General features: G+C 31.7%; 1 protein-coding gene across 1 annotated transcript in view; it reads left to right on the top strand.

The window, feature by feature from the left end:
* LOC111630013 (E3 ubiquitin-protein ligase TRIP12-like) overlaps positions 1-21,058 on the top strand; it is a 189,689-nt gene that overhangs the window by 17,329 nt on the left and 151,302 nt on the right. Inside the window, exon 2 of the mRNA XM_023374005.1 lies at positions 9,545-9,666. Within this exon, the coding sequence (XP_023229773.1) occupies positions 9,578-9,666 (89 nt within the window). The 5' untranslated portion in view covers positions 9,545-9,577. The remainder of the gene's footprint in view (positions 1-9,544; positions 9,667-21,058) is intronic.

Below are 21,058 nucleotides of genomic sequence, written 5' to 3'. Positions count from 1 at the left end.
GTTGACGAATAAGCGTCTTTTCAGAAAAGATTGATTCAAATTCGACAATACCAATCAGAATCTAGAATGTAAACAAATCATAAAAAATCGTTATTTTCATAGTTTTTCAGCGCTATTTTCATTTATTTTTGTTATTTGACGCTATTTAGACGAATAAGCAAGTTTTCCGAAGCATAAAATTGAAGATTTCCCGCCAAAATAGAAACTTCCTGATAACATCGGAAATGTCGTTCTAACATCATTTTATTTTATTTGATTCTTCAAAAAATCGTTATAATACTATGTATTAGACTTAGAATATTCGATATCTAAACCAGAAAGTGTTAGCTAGAAATAGACTTATTTATAGAACAACCCCCCATTTCTGACTTCAGAGAAAGTTATAAAACAGTTGGGTGCTAATGACTTTGTGAAAGGGAAAAGTTCTACACTTAGAAACTTCGAAAGAAGGGATTTGGCCTGTACCGTCCGCGGGCCGCATAAACATTGATAAGGTGCCGTATGTGGCCCGCGGGCTGCAGGTTGTGCACCCCTGTTTAAGATATCAGAAGAATTTAAAATCTCGTCTAAAAATATTGTTGATATTGAGAAAAATGTATTACTTATACCACATTTAAAAACATTATTAAAAAAATGTTTTTATTTATCTAAGCTTGATAAGTTTTTTGTTTTTAAATTTTTGGATTTATAATAATTTGGCTTTTTCCATTAATATTTGTATCAATCACTTTGTAAGAAAATACTTTTCCTATCTGAATACTCTTGCTTTTTGTTTTCTAATTGTAATTCCAAACAAAGACAGTGTTTTGGGGATTTAATCCTTTACATTTGACAATTCAAACAAAAAATGTTACTATGTTAATAAAATAGTATATTGTATGTAACTGACATTAATTTTGTACTCGTTTAGTTCCTTCTTGGTATGCTGTATTGTTACTCTATATTGTAAAAATTAAAAAAATATTACAAAAATTTTTTCCAAACTTCATCCTTGTAAAAATCTTATGTTCTGGTCTGATACCAACATAATTGGCTACAGGTTTCTATTATGATTCCAATTTTTTTATGCAAGAATTGGGATCATATTAGAAATCTTTATCCAGAAAGTAATTTCAATTTGCAAATTGCATCGTGGCAACTAAGCACCAGTGACTGATTAATAACAACTAACAGTGTGTGTTCCTATGTCTAAGATCTCCTTGTGCAATTTTGTTGGTGATATTGATTTGATTGTATGATTAAGATTCTAATATATCATTTCTTCCTTTGAAGTAGGATTTGAATCTTATTGAATTCATGTGACTTTAAATTTTAATACCATTAAAAGAAATTTATTCATTATTTTTTTGCACTAATGAGATAGACAACAAACAAAAATGCATACATACACAATACACACAAACACACAAATCCATTTTTACTTGAATATATTACAATGCAAATTGTTATCTAAAAGTTGATAATAATTAGCATTTAAACATAGTTGCAATTTAATTATAGTTAATCTAACTATAAATGTTAGAGTTAATTGAAAAAGGAAGTAATCAATCTTTTGCAAATGAAAGTAGTTTATCCATTTAATTTCTTACAGGTAATGATAAACAGTTTATGTAAATACCATATTTACTTTCATATAAGACGATCTCACATATAGGACAAGGTGTGTGACTTTAAAGATCAAAATAAAGAAAATTAGATTTATTAATATAATTTTAATTATTTCATTTAATTACAAATAAAATATTATCAAATGCACATATTAAGGCAAACCTAATGGAAAACAAAACCAAAACATTATAATGTGCATACCAGAAAAAATTTATTTTTAATGATTCAGAATGTGCTAATATTCATTAAAAATAACAATTTAACAAATATGAAATAACTACATTTATGATCATTGCTAAGTGACATGTATTTTATTAATGATTTTATAATTGAGGAACTATTTTCTGTGGACAAATTAGATGCAATGATGTTTCTAATTGATGGATGCAGATTTAAACCAATAAACAAAGGGGGATGTGTCTTAGTTTGTTTACAGTAGGTGCCACCTTATGATAGACTGTAGACTAGTATTTGACAAGCCAGAAATAGTGACTGGTCATTCCTTTCCTCAAAGCTATTTTCAGACCATCTCTTTGAAAGTGACATTCACCTAGATCTTGATAACACCCTGCTATAATGGCAGCATGAACTATACGCAGTTCACAAAAATTAGTGCAAAAATCCAAAAATTCTTTGCTCGTGCATATAGAACCTAGGTTTTTGAAGCAGTGAGAAATGAATGATAACCTTGTCTTACATGTGAGTAAATATGGTAGGTCCAATTCAGAAGTAAAGCTATGGAATTATTAGAGAGGTTGAGGCGCATGTTTTAAACGTGTAAACGTGTACGTGTGACGTTCGGCGCCGCTTTCCCGTAAGCCTAAAAGTTTGACAATGGTGTTTGGAATGTCGAGCGTGATTCCACCGACTATCCAAACACCATTGTCAAACTTTTAGGCTTATGGGAAAGCGGTGCCGAACGTCACACGTACACGTTTACACGTTTAAAACGTGCGCCTCAACCTCTCTATTCTCGGTTATTAGATTTCATTTTGATATCATAAGTGACAACTTTTTGAAATCAAGGAGAAAGAGTGCAAACACCTTTTTCATATTACAAATTAGCTTTTTGTTACAATTGATAGTTTATCCAGTTCTTAGGGATTACATTGCACAAGACAGACAGTCCTTAAGCAGCAAATGATGCTGATGATTAATATTTATTGTTTGTTTTATATGGTTTGAATTATTGCTTTTTGCTGTTTGTTGTTAATAGTATAAATTGGTTTTGCCTTATTAAAAATAGCACAACTTGGTTGCATAAAATGTTCTAGAAAAAAAGAATGTTTTCAATGCTAAAATAAAAATTGAAAGATGATCCTAGAATTCATAGTAAAAGGGATAAAGAAGACAACCATCTTTACATACTTGCCAGCCCTCTGTCAAGAATAACTTATAATAAAATAAAATATTTCATAGACAAATTTTTTTTTAATTTTTGTCTCAAAATGTGGTAAAGATCTTTCACTCTGGTACAAGAAAGTCAGTTTGAATGCTCTTGTAAATGTAAGTCACATGCCAAAATCATTCTCTAGGCCAGTGATGGCGAATCTTTTGAGCTTGGCGTGTCAACATTTTGAAAAATCCTAACTTAACTATGGTGCCGTGTCACCTAAAAATATTTATAATTTTTCGTTATTTGCAACTATAGTAAAAAAAAGATTTATGTTTTTGATATTTATTTTATATATTTAAATGCAATTTAACAAAGAAAAATCAACTAAATAATACAGTATGTATAAAATAAACAAAAACAAAAAACAATACACGTTTAGGAAAAAATAATAATGATGATAATGATAAATAAATGGTACAAAAACTAGAAATTGTAGAAAAAATAGAAATTAGTGACTTTTTTGGTACTGGAGTTTGTCTGCTAATTCTTTGGTTGCAGGTTTATACCTGGTGCACTTCAAGGCTAAGCAAGCACCACTAACTTCATCTGTTAGTCGATTTCTTTTGTTTGTTTTAATATTATTTAATGCTGAGAACAAAGTCTCACAAAAATATGTTGATGAAAAAATGGTTAGCAAAGTCATCACTAGATTTTTTTATATTGCTAAGTGTCAGGTATTCTGTTCCATGCACTCAAAATTTCTTGTTCATAGTTGCATTTTTCTTCATTATTCTTCTATTCAAATGATTTCGTTCCAGATTTTCAAGTTTCAATCTTAGTTGAGAAACACATGAGTCCAAATGCTATTTTGAAAATCTGTAAGTTGCATCTCTAAATTATCAATTTGCATCCATTGGAAATCTTTTAATTCCAAAGAACTGTAAACACCTACATCTGGATACTTAATTATATTAATAGTCTGTTTTAGGCTCCTAAATTGGTTGAATCTTTCGCTGAGCTCTTCAATTAACTTCAATTAATTAATTAATTAATTCAATTAATAGAGTTTACTATATTCTGGTATATAAGTATGGACTCCATTACACTCATTGGCCTTTTCAAAATATAAGTGTTTTCCTTGAATAAAAAGTAAGTTTTAGTTTCAATATCTCACTTAAAAATTTTAAGTTTACTTTAAAAAGATTTGATGTATCCAAACATGACATTAATACTTTTGCCAAAACCTAGTAATTTTAAGTTCAGTTCATTCATATGAACGGAGAGATCTATAAAAAACATTAAATTGCTGACCCACTTATGATCATTGATCTGAGGAAAGTTTGCCAGATCCTAATTCTTAATAAATACTTTAATTTCTTCAAAGCACTCCACAAATCGCTCAAGTACTTTACCTCAACTCAGTAATCTCACATTATTGAACATCAGTAGTCCACTGTAGAATGAATCAACTTCCTGTAAAAGTGCAGAAAATTCTCGTTTGTGAAGAGGTCTAGCAGCTATAAAATTCACAATTTTTATTATAACTGACATTAAATCATTCAATTCTGAAAATCCCGATTTGGCATACAATACCTCCTGATGGATAATGCAATGAAAAGATATAAGTGGATGTTACTTCTCACCTGGTACTGGTCCAATTTACTTAATATAAACACACATAAAAACCTTTACTTGACCAGTAAAAATATATTTAATGAAAACAACAAACGTTTTCGACTGCCTTCCTCAGTCTTCCTCAGGTTTTAAATTCTGATATTCGAAAATCGTTGTGCTTAAATATTTAAACATTTTGGAACATATACATCTTTGCGAATAAAATTCATTATGCGCATGCGTATTAATCATTACGTACGTGAACCCAAATATTCACAAATATTATTTTACATATACATGTAAACGATGTATAACACCTTACATAGAGTTGTGGGGGCATTCTGCTTCATACGCAAACCTCCAAGCTGCCGAAATATTAATAGCATCCTTATAGTTGATACAGCTATTACGTAATCCTGCTTTATAAATTTCCAAAGTTTCTAGAGTTCGTACGTGTTCTCTTCTGTGTGACATTTTAATGATTTGCGCGTTCTGCAAGTTAGCACTTATGCCGTTAAAACGTTTGTTGTTTTCATTAAATATATTTTTACTGGTCAAGTAAAGGTTTTTATGTGTGTTTATATTAAATAAGTGGATGTCTAATAGCTTCCATAAACAATTTCACAAATCCTACATTTTTTTTTTTTATATCTCTAACTGCATTATTATTTAAAAAAACTCCACTATACCTTTAAAATGCAGTCTATTTTAAACACTTATCTAACGTTTTCGGTCAGATTAATTAACAGACCTTCATGATCGAACTATCAGAATTTAAATTTGCAAAACGGAAATTCCAAACTGCACGTTCTATAATCTTCTCAATTGCGCATGCCCATTATTATAATTTTAATGTCGCCGCTTTCCATGCTGATGCTATTTTGCTTGATTCATGAAAATTTATATTTTGCCCTTTTTCTTTGCACTTGTAAATGTGCCAGGCTTCATACTTTAGGAGCCACTAAAAGATCATTAAATGAAAGATTGAAGGAGCATGAAAAGAATGTAAGATTTAAACAACGGCTTTGGCTAATTATGCGATTGCAGATCCAACAGAGATCGAAATCAAATGGAGCAAGGCAGATGTCATACAAAAAGTGGAAAATAGAAATCTGCCTTGCTCTATTTGATTTCGATCTCTGTTGGATCTGCGATCGCATAATTAGCCAAAGCCGTTGTTTAAATCTTACATTCTTTTCGTGCTCCTTCAATCTTTCATTTAATGATCTTTTAGTGGCTCCTATATAATATATTTCCTTATTCAGCCTCTTATTATACAACGGTATTCTGTATACACCTGGGATCAGCCTCCTGTCAACGGGTGTTTTGTCATTTCTTAGCATTTGGAATATTGTCATGTTTCTCTTATATGCTATTTTCTTGTTGCTTTCTATTCCTATTTTTCTGTATATGTTACTTAACTGAGCCCTGTATTCCATTATGGTGAACTCCTTTTTCTCTCTTTTATCTTTATTTTTATTGCCTTCTTTTTCTGCTCGTATTAAGGCTTTTACTTTATTCTCCTTAAGTCCTACATCTCTTGCTAGCTTTGCGATGTATTCAAGCTCTTTACGCGTATCATGAATCCTGCTACAATGAGTGTATGCTCTTTTAATTAGTGCTCTAAACGCTGCTAGTTTGTAGTTTGTTGGGTCATGCGAGGACCATGATATCAAATCCAGAAAGTACGTCGGCTTTCTATATACTTTCGTATTGATTACCCCTTCTTCATCTACTTCGACCTCTATATCTAAGAAATGTATTCTTTTTTGATTTTGCTACTCTAGTTCTAATTCCAGGCCATAATTATTGCTGTTTATATCTCTAATAAATTGGCGTATGTCTGGGTTTATTATTCCAAATAATAAATACGTCGTCAACGTACCTTGCATACATTATTATACTATCTTCATATTTCTGCAATACGTTATTTTCCAGAGATCTTATTACCATCTCGCACAATAAGCCTGAGACTGGGCTACCCATTGGTACTCCTCTAAGCTGCGAGTATGCAGTACTGTCAAAGACGAAAAGTGACGAGAATGTAGCCAAATGCGCCAGTTCTAGAATTTGCTTTCTTAACTTTGCTGCGTTCTCTACCTTGCCCAAGAAAAAATCTCTTAGGTGACAAAAGCATGGTTCAAGCTTAACTGAAGGGTACATAGCCTTAAAATCGAGCACTGTCATGTAGCTTGTTTCGTTAACTTTCAATTGTTTTAACCTCTGGAGCACCTCTAATGGCTGTTTTACGTTACAAACGTGTGGAGGCATGTTCGCATTTTTTTTTTCCTACATTTTTTCCCACCATATTTGCTGCTCCATCTGTCGTAACTGACACAATTTTAGAGATATCAATATTTAAGTCATTAAATGTTTTTATAACAACCTTACATATTTCATTTCCTGATGTACTTATTGGCACTGATTCTAACTTTATCAACTCTTCTCTCATTGTGAGACCATCAGAATATCTAGCAATAATAGCGAACCGAGCATTTGATGTGACATCAGTAGTTTCATCAAGGGAAATCAGAAAATATTTATAATTATTTGTCTTTTTTTAATTGATGATGTACATTTTTGTTAAGATCCATTATTCAGTCTTTGATAGTATTTCTACTTAGTGGTAACTCAGAAATTCTTTTAATAATATCATCTTTATTTTTCATATTGTGAAATAGAGCTTGCACATCTTAAAAATATTATTTTAATAAATTCTCCTTCACTGAGGGCTTTTCCATGCTGAGCTATGGAAGTGAGCAATACAGTAACTTACTGATGTTAAATTTGTAGAGCATTTTACAAATTTAATGATGGAATTTGATTGATTTCTATAGAGGTATAGCTGCCTAGAAATGTATTCCTTCCTTTCATCGATACTTCTTTTCAACAGCTGACTATGATTTGTTTCAAAATGTCTCTTTACATTCCACGTTTTGCTTACTACCGTTTCATTACACAGTATGCACAATGATCTATTGTTTCTGTTGATACTTCTGTACAGCTCAGTCCATATGTCTTGAAAAGGCTGGCTATTGCTACTCCCACTTCCTTTCTCATTCAATCTTGCCTTTTTATGTTTTTTGATTCTCCATTACAAGGCTGTAAAAATAAATAAATATAAATTACATTTTTTATAAAACGTTGATACGTTTCTTACCTATTAACTTTTTGCAGTGTTATTGCACTGACTCCTGATACAAAATAATTTAAAGATGTTTGTAGAACCAACAAAAATATATTTTATGTCATATGCAAAATGTCTCAACGAGTACTGTTGCACTGTATGTCTGGCACGGACATGGCACGGACAGATGGCGGTAGCATGGCGGAGATGTGGCGCCAACTTTACCTGCTAAAATTAATAGAAGTGGCGGCGACATAGCAAAAATACATGTCCAACAATTATAAAATATTATCTGATTCTGACTAAGATATTTTAGCTCATGTTCATTTAAATAATAATCAAGAAAAAATGTTTAAGGTTTATAGTTGTAAAAGAGAAAATAATATAACAAATATTTGAATTATTCAATTTTTCGTCTGTTGATGCATGTCACCCAAATTGAGCTCCTGTGTCACCTCTGATGCATGTCATAGGTTTGCCATCACGGCTCTAGGCTACAGGCTATAAGGAATTTTTATAAATTTTGTAATTGGTTTCTTCTACATATAATTAACTTTTTAATATAAACCTTTTTTTATGTAGTATAATGAACTGTTACTCTTTACACTATTATTTTCCTATTATATCTGCTTAAATGGATACCCACTATATATTCATACATGTAATGTTTAGTAGCCTTAATAAAGAATGAGTAATTATTTTTTGTGACATTGTCACAATGCCGGGCTGCAATTTTTAATCATATTCTTAATTTATTCAATTTAAAATGTGTTTTCCACCTCAAATTTGTAGTTTCTTGCCCCTGTACATCATACTTTTCCTGATAACAATAGTGTCATGCTGGTTATTGATGTAACTACATTCAGGATGATAAAAGTTTTGAATTGAATTCACTTGACTTTTGGTTTAGACTGGAAGTTCATATATAGTTAATTGGGGCCTCCTGCCTCTAAGCTGTCAATATCTGGTTTTGACTTTCATCTATCTAATACTATTCTCAAGATTAAGGAAGGACATGGAACAGTTGAAATTTATAGGTCTACAATTTTTTCAAATTGCAGTCCAATAATTATTCTTTATCAATTTAGAAAGAAAGTAAGGAATCTAAATTATTCATACATTTTTTGGAAGAGTGATTTATTTTTTGTTTAAAAAAAAGAAATGAATCTTTAAAAACATGTTATGAATTTTCTTCTTCCTCTTTCTTTCATTTTTTTTAAACAAAAAATAAAAGAAAGAAGGAAAAAAAATGATGTTTTTCCCCACCCAAGGAATATTTGAGAACTTCATTCGCCTCTCCAGTTGATTAACATTTAATTTCTATTTTGAAACAGATTTTTACATTTGAATTTGTGTTAAAATTTATTTTTTAAATTTAAATTCAATTTGGTAATTGTAGGTTCAAATTAACAGAGAACTAAACATGTTTTGAAGCCTTATTTTATATATTCTAGAGGATATGTTTTAGTTAATGTTTTTCTTTTTAGTGTTTTAATCATAATTTTTTGCTAATGCCAGGAAAGTTGTACTTTCTAAAATAATATCAAATAAAATTTGATTATTTAGCAGCTGAAATTATTTGAACTATCAAAAATTAAGAAGCATTTGTGAATTTTTATTTCCTTGTATGCTAAATGTTTGTTATTTTTCCCTTGCATTTTTTGTTTTTGGAATGTTTTTTTAAATGCTCATTATTTGAGCTTAATTTATTTAAAATTATCAATTATATTTGACAAATTTGAGAATTTGAAATTAAATGATTTAATTATTAAATTTTTTAAATTAATATTTTTTTAAATTTAAAATAATTTGAATTGTTTGTGTATTTTTATACATGATGGTTTTTTAAAATTTTTTAGATTGTGGCATGAATAATTTTTTGAGAAGTGTCTATGGCCGATCAACCTAACAGCCACTACGGGGGGTCAAACAAAAGTATAGATAAGTCTGTGAAGGGGAATCGTTCCCCAATAAGAACCAGGTAAGATAATTTACTAAAAATAATGCAAACATAAGCAAATTTTTTTATTTAATTAACATAAAACCAAAAATTGTGCCTAGATATGTAGTATGTTATGTTGTTTACAGAAATAAGATTTCAATAAAATATGAACTTGATCTTGTGTGAAAAATTAAGAAGTTGATAGCAGAATGGAACAAAATTGGAAATAATAGTAAAAAACAGTATTGTACTTGTTTTGCATAAGGGAAACTTAAGATATACAAGTTAGTTTAGCTGTTTATATACAGGTTGAATCATAAGTCTCATACAAATGGTGAAAGTGGTGACTAATGTTTATTTTATTTGTACAAATATGTGAGAACCGGGGCCAAGGGAGTTCCCTATAGACCGCTTATTTGGCGATGGGTCGGTAAGACCTGCTCAAGTGTCTCTGGATGGTGTAATTTATTAATGGTCATCGGGATTTTAAGATCCTTTCAACATCTGGACCTGACACCAGTTAGGATTAAATGTATTGCGTCCTGTGAATCATAAATAAATGTTGAATATGAGGGCTAGTTCCATAGTTTGAGTGGGAGGGTTGTAGGTAAGTCAATAGGGTCTGTTCTCTGAGTCAAGATAGGTTAACAGATTAACAAATTTTAAAAGTTTAATAAACTAAAGCAAAAAATACATTGAAGCAACTAAATCTATGTACAACTACCAGTATTGGCTTCATTTGATAATACATTTCTATATACTAATTGATTGAGAGAGTTTGCACTTTTAAGTACAATACCTCGGAGCGAGTGACGATGTCTTGTGATCCTGTTTATTTGTTTGCCTAAGATGGTCGTGGTTTGGTCTAATGGAGATCTTTGCTGGACAGTCAGGTCAGGGGGATGATCGCCCCAAAGTTTGGGTGCTTCATTGTTATATCCTCCCTAGGCCTGGGAAAATGATCATGTGATTGGATGTTTTTGGAGACAACGTTGCAGGTGTTGGGTCATAGGTGGGCCAGCAAGGACGATAAGATATTGTCTAAACATGGTGGATAGTGTACTGTTTGGTTCATGAAATGTTAGATTTATCCTGTTTATTTGTTCAAACGTTGACATTCCCATCTTTTAACAATGGATTGTTATAATTTCTTAGTATTTGTTGATGAGAAGGGTGACATTCAATCCTTTTTCTGTGCAATGTTTTCTTAACATTGTGATCGAGAAACTGGTTAAGTTTTTTTTAAATTAACGAAAAGGCAGGTCCTCAATCTCACAAATGGTATCATACGATGCAACAGAATGCCAATCTGTTCTTCCTTTGTTAGTGGCATTTCTTTTCAATTGGTTCACCTTCCTGAAAACAAAAAAGAAATTAGTCACCGCTTTTACATTTGTTAAAATATCAGGGTGAGTCATAAGTCTCACCCTGTACTTTAACAAAGAAATAAAAAAAATTTACGAACTTCCATATGACTTACATATGGAGACTTCAATTAATTTACAATACTTCTGTAACTGCCAAGTATCTGCTGGCAGAAAGATTTCAGAACTCTACAAGATGATAAAAAAGTGTATTACCATTCTATCACAATTAGGAGTAATATTAGAAAAGGTACAGGGTTTATATATTAATTTGGATATTTACTTATGAAGTAATAATGGGTATTTGTTACATTTTAGTTGTAAAATCAATGATTTTAAGCTTGGTAATTTGTTTCATATATAAAAGATTGATGGAAACAGGGTAGACAATTCACAGCTTAATGAAATACAAAGACCTTTCCTGTTGTAATTTTATTTCAATATAAGTTTGTACAATGTCTGCTGGACAACTGTCAATCAATTCAGGAGACTGAGCATCAAAAACATAAGAAAAACCCAAACTGTCCAGAATTTTTTTAAGAGAAGCAAGCCAAGTCTAGTCTTTTCCTTTAGATACCTCTGCAAGTTGAAAATTAGGAACTTTGTTTTAAGTCATTTTTGGGTAGTTGCAATATAAAATGCCAAAAACTTAACAATGAGTTGACATAACGGCAATCTAAAGGTGGCCTTCCGAATCCTTTGTGATGTATACACATCACAAAGGATCTTCATCATTCACAAAGGATCAAAGTATCTTCAGTATTGATTTATTCTAATTTAAAAATACATTTAATAAAATAAACTTGGATTTTCTCAATTCTGTCCAAATAATTTATACCCTGAACAGGTAGAAGATAACCATAAATCTGACCAACAATAGAATCAAATAAAACATGTTTTAATGCTGGATGATTTAACCTTATTATAAGTTTTCTTTTTTATATATGTTATGGACAAAGTGATTAATATGAGCATTATGAATAATGACTAACAAAATCGGGCATTGTAATAAATTTCAATAATTTATCAAATTGACTGGTCATCATGAATACTGCTACCACCTAGTCGGGCAAAGTGATGATAATACGTTGAGGAGTGATCATCTGACATACGCTAGCCAATCAGAACTTACATCTTAGTTGCACATGCGTATTGCATTTAGTATCAAATTTTAAATTTATGTGACCAGTAGTTAATCTTTCTTCTTTGACAAAAGTAACAATCATGGAGGAATCATTAAGTGATATGAATAATCACTTCAACAACCGATTAATAGCAGAAAAAAGTGAGAACAATCAAATTTTTACAAAATCAGCATATTTGTCAATGATACAAAGAGTGAAAGTCAAAAATGAAAGTTACTTCTAAGTTACTGGAAGAATATCAGTGTTTACATAGATATGACATTGCATCTATCAGAAATTTAGAAAAATTAATTATGTCTGTAAAAGAAGGTAATGCAATTAAATATTACATTCACATGGAAGAAATATTTCAGATATTGCACAATGCCCATATTGCTATTGGACATGGCAGTAGAAACCATATGGAAAAAGAATTAAGTACGAAATATAAAAATATTACAAGAGAGATGATCATAATTTATTTGAACTTGTGTGAAATCTGTCAGAAAAAAAGAATGTTCCTAAGAAAGGCTTGGTAGTTAAACCAATTTTATGTAATAAAATGAACTCAAGATGTCAGGTCGATCTTATAGATATGCAGTCGCAAGCTGATGAGGAATATAAATTTATACTCATATATCAAGACCATCTAACTGAATTTGTTCAACTATGACCATTAAAAACCAAAAGGGCTAAAGAAGTAGAATATGTTCTTTTAGACATTTTTACAATTTTCAGTGTGCTGAGTATTCTACAAAGCGATAACGGCAGAGAATTCACCAATAATGTCATCAAAGAAATGTGTAATATGTGGCCTGAGTTAAAAATGGTGCATGGAAAGCCCAGGCACTCAAAGTCAGGTTTCGGTAGAAAGATGTAATCAAGATGTAGAAAATATGCTTAGTTCTTTATTGGAGACTAACAATACTAACAAATGGTCGGAAGGATTACGTTTTGCACAACTGATGAAAAATTGAGTGCATCATACTGGTATAAACTGCAGCCCCTATGAGGCCATGTTTGGAGCAAAGTTAAAAGTTGGCCTAAAGAATTTTATACCAACGAATCATTGACCAACATTAATATGGAGGAGGATCTAGAGAGAGTTTTTTAAACTATCGACAAAGTAAGTCAAAGTTGCTCAAACTCTGAAAGTCCAGGTACCGTTCAAGAAAACATTATAAAAGATTATTTGATAATGCCACCCTCACATAGCAATATAACTGATGAAGTTCAAAGATCTACATTGTCTTTATATGAAAAAAATCTAAAGCAGGATGTTATTAGTACAGTAGAACCTCGAAAACTCGGCTCTCGATAACCCGGCACTCCGGATAACTCGGCCACACCCTGGCAGGGCAAAAAAATCCCTAGTTAATTAATTTTCATTATAGACAGCTTTATAAAAGTATAAAAGCTCTCATAAAGTATTTTTCTGAGGTCTGTCTTATCAGGTAAATTACTGTACACAGTGTATTCATTAATTTTCATTTTCATGTAGTAAAGGCTCTATGCCTTCATAAAGGATGTACTTTTCCTTTGTTTAAGGGTATTTGGGCAGTTTATTCTCTGTTGTATTCTCAAGTAAACAATACATACAAGTACAGCACAATATTTTCTGAGGAAACACTCGTACTTATTTTTTTAAACCCCATTCCCGATAATCCGGCATTTTCACAAACTCGGCCACCCTTTGGTCCACATTAGGCCGAGTTTTCGAGGTTCTACTGTATTACAGAATTGGTGATTGAAGAAGAAACAATCCAAACAATTGATCCAAAAATAGAAGAAAAAATAAGTGTGTCTAAAACAAGGGAAGTGGCTTTGTTTAATCTTAAAAAGCAAGCAGAAAAAATGATTAATACATCAAATTCCAAATACACAGCAGCTAATGTTGGTGATACAGTAAGGATTCGTGTACCTTATGTAGGTTGAGCCCGCAGTGATGGAAAAAATATTTTAGTTGTCGTTGTTGCGTTTAAAGATAAAAACCTTTACAAACTGGGTACCAAATATGGCATATTAAATCTATTATATTCCAGAAACCAATTTACTGTTTGTAAAGAAAACTTCATTTCTGTTGGAGATGTATAGGGTGCAGAAATTTTGCTTAGAGAATGTGCAAGAATGTCATCAATTTCTGGAGGCCAAGGCTATAGTTGATGCTGCTGCAAAATTGGTTGCAAATATAATAGATGCAAATGCTACAAAGAAAAAAATTATGTAATTCCAAATGTCATGAAAATCTTAATTGCTCAAATAAATAAACTAAAAAAACATTTAATTTTTTATATAATTTATACCAATAATAATACTTTTCGTTAATATTAGTTTAATATAGTTAATAGTACTTTGAAATAATTCACAAAAAATAAATATTTCTGAATGAAATAAGTGGAGTTTTTTTAATCAAATTTAAAATTCGGTACTGAACACGATATGCACATGCAACTCAGAGTGCTGATTGGCTAGCGTATATCGGATGATCACTCCTCAATTTATTATTATTACTTTGCGTGACTAGATGATAGCAGTACAGTATTCATAATGTCTGGTCAATTTGATAAATTAATCAATATTTATCACACTGTGCACCCTATTTGGTCATTATGAATAATGCCTGATTAATCACTTTGTCCATAACATACATATATTCTGAGTAGATCTTGTATAACAATGGTTACAATGATGAGTAAACTTTTTGTTGAAAGAAAATATAATGCTGAAACATTTCACAAAGAAGATATCAAATAACCAATAAGATATCAATAATGTCCTGTTGTGGCTGTCTGCCATGTTTGTTTTGTATAATTGTATATATAATAGGAACTTATTTCTTCTTTCCTGTAATTCTTCTTCTTTCTGTCTTTAACCCTTTCCTGTCACATGACAGGAGTTTTACTGTTTGTGGGTTCTGATTGGGCCAGTGTAAAAGGGGAAGAAAGGGGTCCTGCCCAAAGGGGACCTGAGGAAACCAGGAGTGGATGAGAGTCACTTTTGGGGTTCTCCACTGACGAGATAGGTCAGGTGAGAGGGACCAATAGACAAGCTATGAGGAGTCAGGCCTAGGAAGATAAAAGGAGAGAGAGGGTCAGTATAGACCACATGCGGACGGTGACTCAGAACTAAGTAAGCAAGTCTTTCTGTACATACTCAAGTACCTGCCTCGGCACATATTTAATGGTAACTGTTTGTTAATACCCTGGATATCAATGGATTGGATATTCATTGTCCATGAAGCAACCATAGTCAACATTACCCCAATATCAGGACTCACCGATCTAAGCTTTCTTTTCTCTTCTTAGTTGTAAATAGTAATAGTATTAGGTTTAAGTTAAATTGTCATTGTCTTAGGTTAAAGCTGAATTGTATATAAATCAATTGTCACAGGAAGTTTAATCGAGAGCAGGGATTTCACTGTTTTATTGTCATATGTTTCTCATCATTTTCACACTGGTTTTAAATAAAGAATCTATCAGAAGACTTTAAATGTTTACTATGTTGGAAAATTTTAATCTTAGTAAATAAATAATTTCATTTACAATAATCCAAAAAGTTATTGAGCTTGGATTGTAAAGCTGACTTAGTCAGCAAAAATTTATATCATAATGAGCACATAACAAACTATGAAAAGAGATATCTTTTATAGAAATATCAGAATAAGTATCAGAAAAGCAATCAACTAAATCATTAATATAACAATTAAACAAATAGGGACTCAAGGGATCCCCTGAGTCCCTTAATACTTATAAAATGACCATTATTAAAAGAATCTTCAATATAACACTTATTATGAGAGAATAATAGGCTAAGAACTGTAATAAAACAAAGGGATATTCCAAAATATGAAAGTTTTTTCCAAAGTAAGCTGGGATCTATCTAATTGAAAGCCTTTGTCAAATCAATTAGAGCCACATAACTTTTGCCGCTTCTGCCTGAGAACTAATTCTACAATACAATTTTAAAAAAAAATATATATATATTATATCTTGTTCCCCTGCCAGAAACAAAGTCACATTGAAAATTCAAATTTAATTTTCTTTTATGTATCCACAAATTAAGCCATTTCATCAATCATTGAAAATAACTTTCTAATTATCAATATATGTAATAGAGCTATTGGATAATAGTTGGAAGGATCCAAAACACTGCCTGTTTTGTAAATTGATTTCAACACAATTGTTTTCTACTTGTATGAGAACTTTATTATGTAATATATATATATATATAGTTTTGAGAGGCACACTCACACTTTTTTATCTATATATTTTTAAATCCTACACTTGTCAAGCTTGATCTTGTAACAGAATCTTTCAGAATCTACAAAATTATATAAAATGAAGCTAGGAGTAACTTGAAAGGAATAATAATAGATTGAAATTTGATACACATGGCATGTACTGAAAGTTGCAAGCTGATTTGAATCACACTCCAATCACAGCTATCACCCAGCTGTGATTCATATCAGCTGGGTGATAGCTGCTGCCATTCATTGGGAACTCCATAAACTATAATTCAGTTCATGTATTGTTTGCCTTCATTGCTTTGGACAATAAAAAAGTGGTTTCTGTAGACATTTTTTGTTAATTGTTATTTGTGAATTCCTTGGTAATAAGAACATTACTACTGCAGAAGTTTATCAGCATTTTCAGAACTTTTATGAAGATGCCTGTATAGGTGTCCACAGTGAAAAGGTGGGTGAAACATTTTAGAGAAGGAAATACAGACATTGCTGATAAGCCTTGGAGTGGCTGAATGAGAACACCTGCCATGAGCAACAACATGGATGTGGTTGAAGAGCTTGTCTGAGAGAATAGGATGATAACTGTTCAGAAATTGCACATCATTTGAATGCTATGATTTTCTGTACAGCAGGGGTGTCCAACCTTTTTGTTTTTCTGGGCCGCATTGGAAAAAGTCAAGGAGTTTTGGGCCACAAGTATATATAATATATACTTGTGGCCCAATATACAAGTATATTTAAAAATTAACATGTCTAGATTATAATAATAAGTATTAAAACTTTATCAAGAAAAAAGGATATTTTAAAAAATTACTTCTACAGACACTTTCAATTTTTACTTAGAAATAGATAAATTCATTTATTATAAAAGAGACTAAAGAAAATTTATTTGAAAAACACAAATATTTGTTTTATTTGGGTCTGTAATTAATAAAAAGCGATGAAACATCATTTTAAAGTGCATTTTTATTCAATTAATATAATTATAAATAATATGTAGCCGAAAAAGTAGCCAAAGCGCCAAATGATATTTTTTACTTGAAGCAAAAAAAGTAGCCACATTTGGCCCAATTAGCCAAATCTTGCAATGTTGGAAGAAATACTAAATAAAGCTGGAGCTGTGAATCAAAGGATTATAGACCCAAGTGCGGGGAAAAAGAGGCAAAGAACAAAAGATAAAGAAGTGAAAAAGGTTGAAAAATTACGGGTTCCTAAGGACTCTCTATTTGTTTAAAGAAGATCTATTTAACGTTTCTCACTACTACATCTTTTGTCCTTTCTCATCTTTCCCTCCTTTTCCCAAATTTGGGTCTATAATCCTTTGAGTCACAACTCCAGCTTTATTTAGTAATCATTCCGCATTCACACATCTCAAAGTATTTGAAAATATTTTCTTTCCACTCAAAAATAAAATATGAATAAAGGTTTATGGCTTTGTGAAACTTTTGTTGAGTTTATGCCGTTGAAATAAATAAATAAAAAAAAAATTAAAACATTTGTCGGTTTTGTTTACATGTTTATTGGGCCGCATTGGAACTTGCCTTGGGCCGCATGCGGCCCGCGGGCCGCGGGTTGGACACCCCTGCTGTACAGCATTGTGTACGTCTGTTACCACAAGGTTTGTTCAAGAAGGATGCCATGGCTTCTTACAAATAACCACAAACAAACATGTTTTTTTCACCATATGCTCAGAGTTACTGGCATGCAATCAAACTGATTGTGGGAATTTTATGAACAGTATTGTGACAAGAGATGAGGCTTGGTTCTGCCCAGAAAGAAAGTGTCAGAATGGCAGCACACTTTTGCTAGGCCACAAAAACCAAAAGCAATCCTTCAACTGGAAGTTATGGGCACTGTCTTCTGGGATGCAGAGGAATGCATATTGTCAATTTTTTTCCAAGATGTGAAACCATCATCAGTACTTCACAGTTTGTGCAGATATTGCAAAAACTGTAACAAGCATTGCATGACAAACATCCACACAAATGCAATATCATTTTGCAACAAGATAATTCTTGTCCCTTATTGTTAGTCAGACACAGAATGCAATTGGAATGATGGGCTGGGAGTTGCTGCCACATCCTCCCTACAGCCCTGACCTAGAACCATCAAACTATCATTTGTTTGCTTCATTTGAAGAACAGCTTGCAGGGTATGAAATTTGATGATGATGACAAGGTTTTACTGAGGTTCACAATGGTTACATTGTGTTGGCATGGACTTCTACAGGAGTGGACTTTTGAAGCTGCCAGTATGGCAGTAAAAATGTGTTCATCATTCTGGTGGCTATGTGGAAAACAAGTGATATATCCTGATGTATGTTTATGAAGCATAATCAAACTTTCAAGCATAACCTTTAACTTTTAGTAATGAAAATTTTAATGTCAAATTGACAAACATTTTCAATCTTAACCAAGATCTGCTTAGGGTCACCATTGATATTCTAAATTGGAATGTGCAGAACACTACTTCTCAAAAATATTTGTAAATAATTAGAACAAAAACATAATGTAAAACAACAAAAAAATTATAAATGTAAATAATTAGTGGTTATTTTAAGAAACAAAATATAACGGATATAAAATAAGGCATTAAAATATTACAAATTAATAATTAATTTGTTGGTAATTTCTGGTTTTCCATAAAAGCATTGTCATGCATATGAGACTATTTCCATCTTTAAAACTAATACAAATAAATGCCAGTCAGGATGGCCTTGTATATTTTCAAGGTTTTTATATCCCTAATGTGGTTGGTTTGAAATGATTGCTTAATTAACATAGCATTCTGGAGATTAGCTTGTATGTCAGTCTTAGTGGCATAAATGGACAGGGATGCCCTGTCCATTTATGTCACTTGCAGGGTATTTGATGATGATGACAAGGTTTTACTGAGGTTCACAATGGTTACATTGTGTTAGCATGGACTTCTACAGGAGTGGACTTTTGAAGCTGCCAGTATGGCAGTAAAAATGTGTTCATCATTCTGGTAGCTATGTGGTTTGTTTTTTCAAAATATTGTAATGATGATCTTGCAATCTTTTGTGTATGGCGTGCTTAATGGACCTAATGTGTACCATATCTCTGGAATCTGTTGTCCCTCACAGGAACACTGTATACTCCTGAGGTCCTATGTTTATCAATCTTGTCCTTTATGTTGTGTAGTAATTTATACACTGTGGGAACTTGCTTGTATGCCAACTTGGTATGCATATTGTTAGCAATTTCTTTGTATAAGGCATGGAAATACTGGTCATATACTATCAACATGTGCCTGGGGTTAGGGTTGCATGTTTGATCACTGTTGGAATCTTCTTGGTGGTTGGAGTTGTTTTATAAGGAGTGTGCAAACTAAATTACATATCAGGTCCCTTCTATAAGGGAGTATGACCAGTATTACATTATAGACATTTCTTTTACCCAGTATAATCATATTATGTTATTATTTAAACATTAAAACAACCACTTCACACCTAAACGATAATTCCAGCAAATGAACAACAAAAAAATTTTAATGTTCAAATGTTTTCGGCTGTCTGAAAGATGGTTGTTTTAGTACAGTCGATCCCCCTATAAGATCATTGATTTTTCCGTTTTATCTGAATTACATGTTGTACGAGTCACTTAGATTTTACAAATATGTGAGCCGTTCACAGCCCGGCACACGTATTTGTAAAATCTAAGTGACTCGTACAACATGTAATTCAGATAAAACGGAAAAATCAATGATCTTATAGGGGGATCAACTGTATATATTTCCAGTTTGTGTGCCAGTTTTTTATTTAAACATTAAAAATTATATCACAAACAAAACCTTTTTTAACCAGTAATTGAACTTAAACATAAATTCCAAATGTTTTTGGCCTTCACCAAGACCTGCTTCAGGTAATTAACTAAATGGACTTTTAAATTGGACCATTAGAACGATGATGCTTGACTTTAAACTTTGTATATATCAATCGGCCACATAAATTTGATATATACAAAGTTTAAAGTCAAACATCATTGTTCTAATGGTCCAATTTGGAAGTCAGTTTAGTTAATTACCTGAAGCAATGACGCTCACGTGCTTCCTGATAAATTGTTTTTCTGCGAAAACTTTGAACTTTGGAGATATCATTAATATAAATATAATTTTTATGGACATTAAATAATAAACAGTTTTTAATAGGTCCGCTGCTCGTTTAAACTCAATGGTTTGTGCAATATTCGCTATTGGTCTAGATTTGACCAATCCTGTCGTGACACAAGTCGGCGATGATGTTTTACTGAATTATATGAGTCTCTTTTAGTGTGTTTATATGAATACAGTCGCAATTTTTTCACCGTCATATAGGAATCTGAACTATACGAACCCGTTATATAGGAGGGTCTACTGTATTTACACATCAAATCTTTTAATTTATTTGGTAAATTTTAAGTGTTGTAAAAAATAAAACACGTGATTGCTGGCAGGAAAAATTTTCACACACTTCCCAAAAGGTTAACAATGTTGTAACAACGTTGTAACAAATTTTTATTCATCTGCAGGAAAAAGTTCCTTGTTATTTATAAAATCATTAATAAAACATTATTTTACTTATACTATTTGAAATCTGTTTATTGCAGATTTATTAATTTATTTTGGAATCAATAGTTACATGTCTCAAAGCATTAAAAAATAAACAGTTTCTGATCATGATAGATGTCCCAGTGTAGCCA

The sequence above is a fragment of the Centruroides sculpturatus genome, unplaced genomic scaffold (genome assembly GCF_000671375.1).
Source record: "Centruroides sculpturatus isolate CEXI.00-Female unplaced genomic scaffold, Cexi_2.0 scaffold415, whole genome shotgun sequence".
Classification (NCBI taxonomy): Eukaryota; Metazoa; Arthropoda; class Arachnida; order Scorpiones; family Buthidae; genus Centruroides; species Centruroides sculpturatus.
This window is presented reverse-complemented; position numbering and strand designations above follow the sequence as displayed.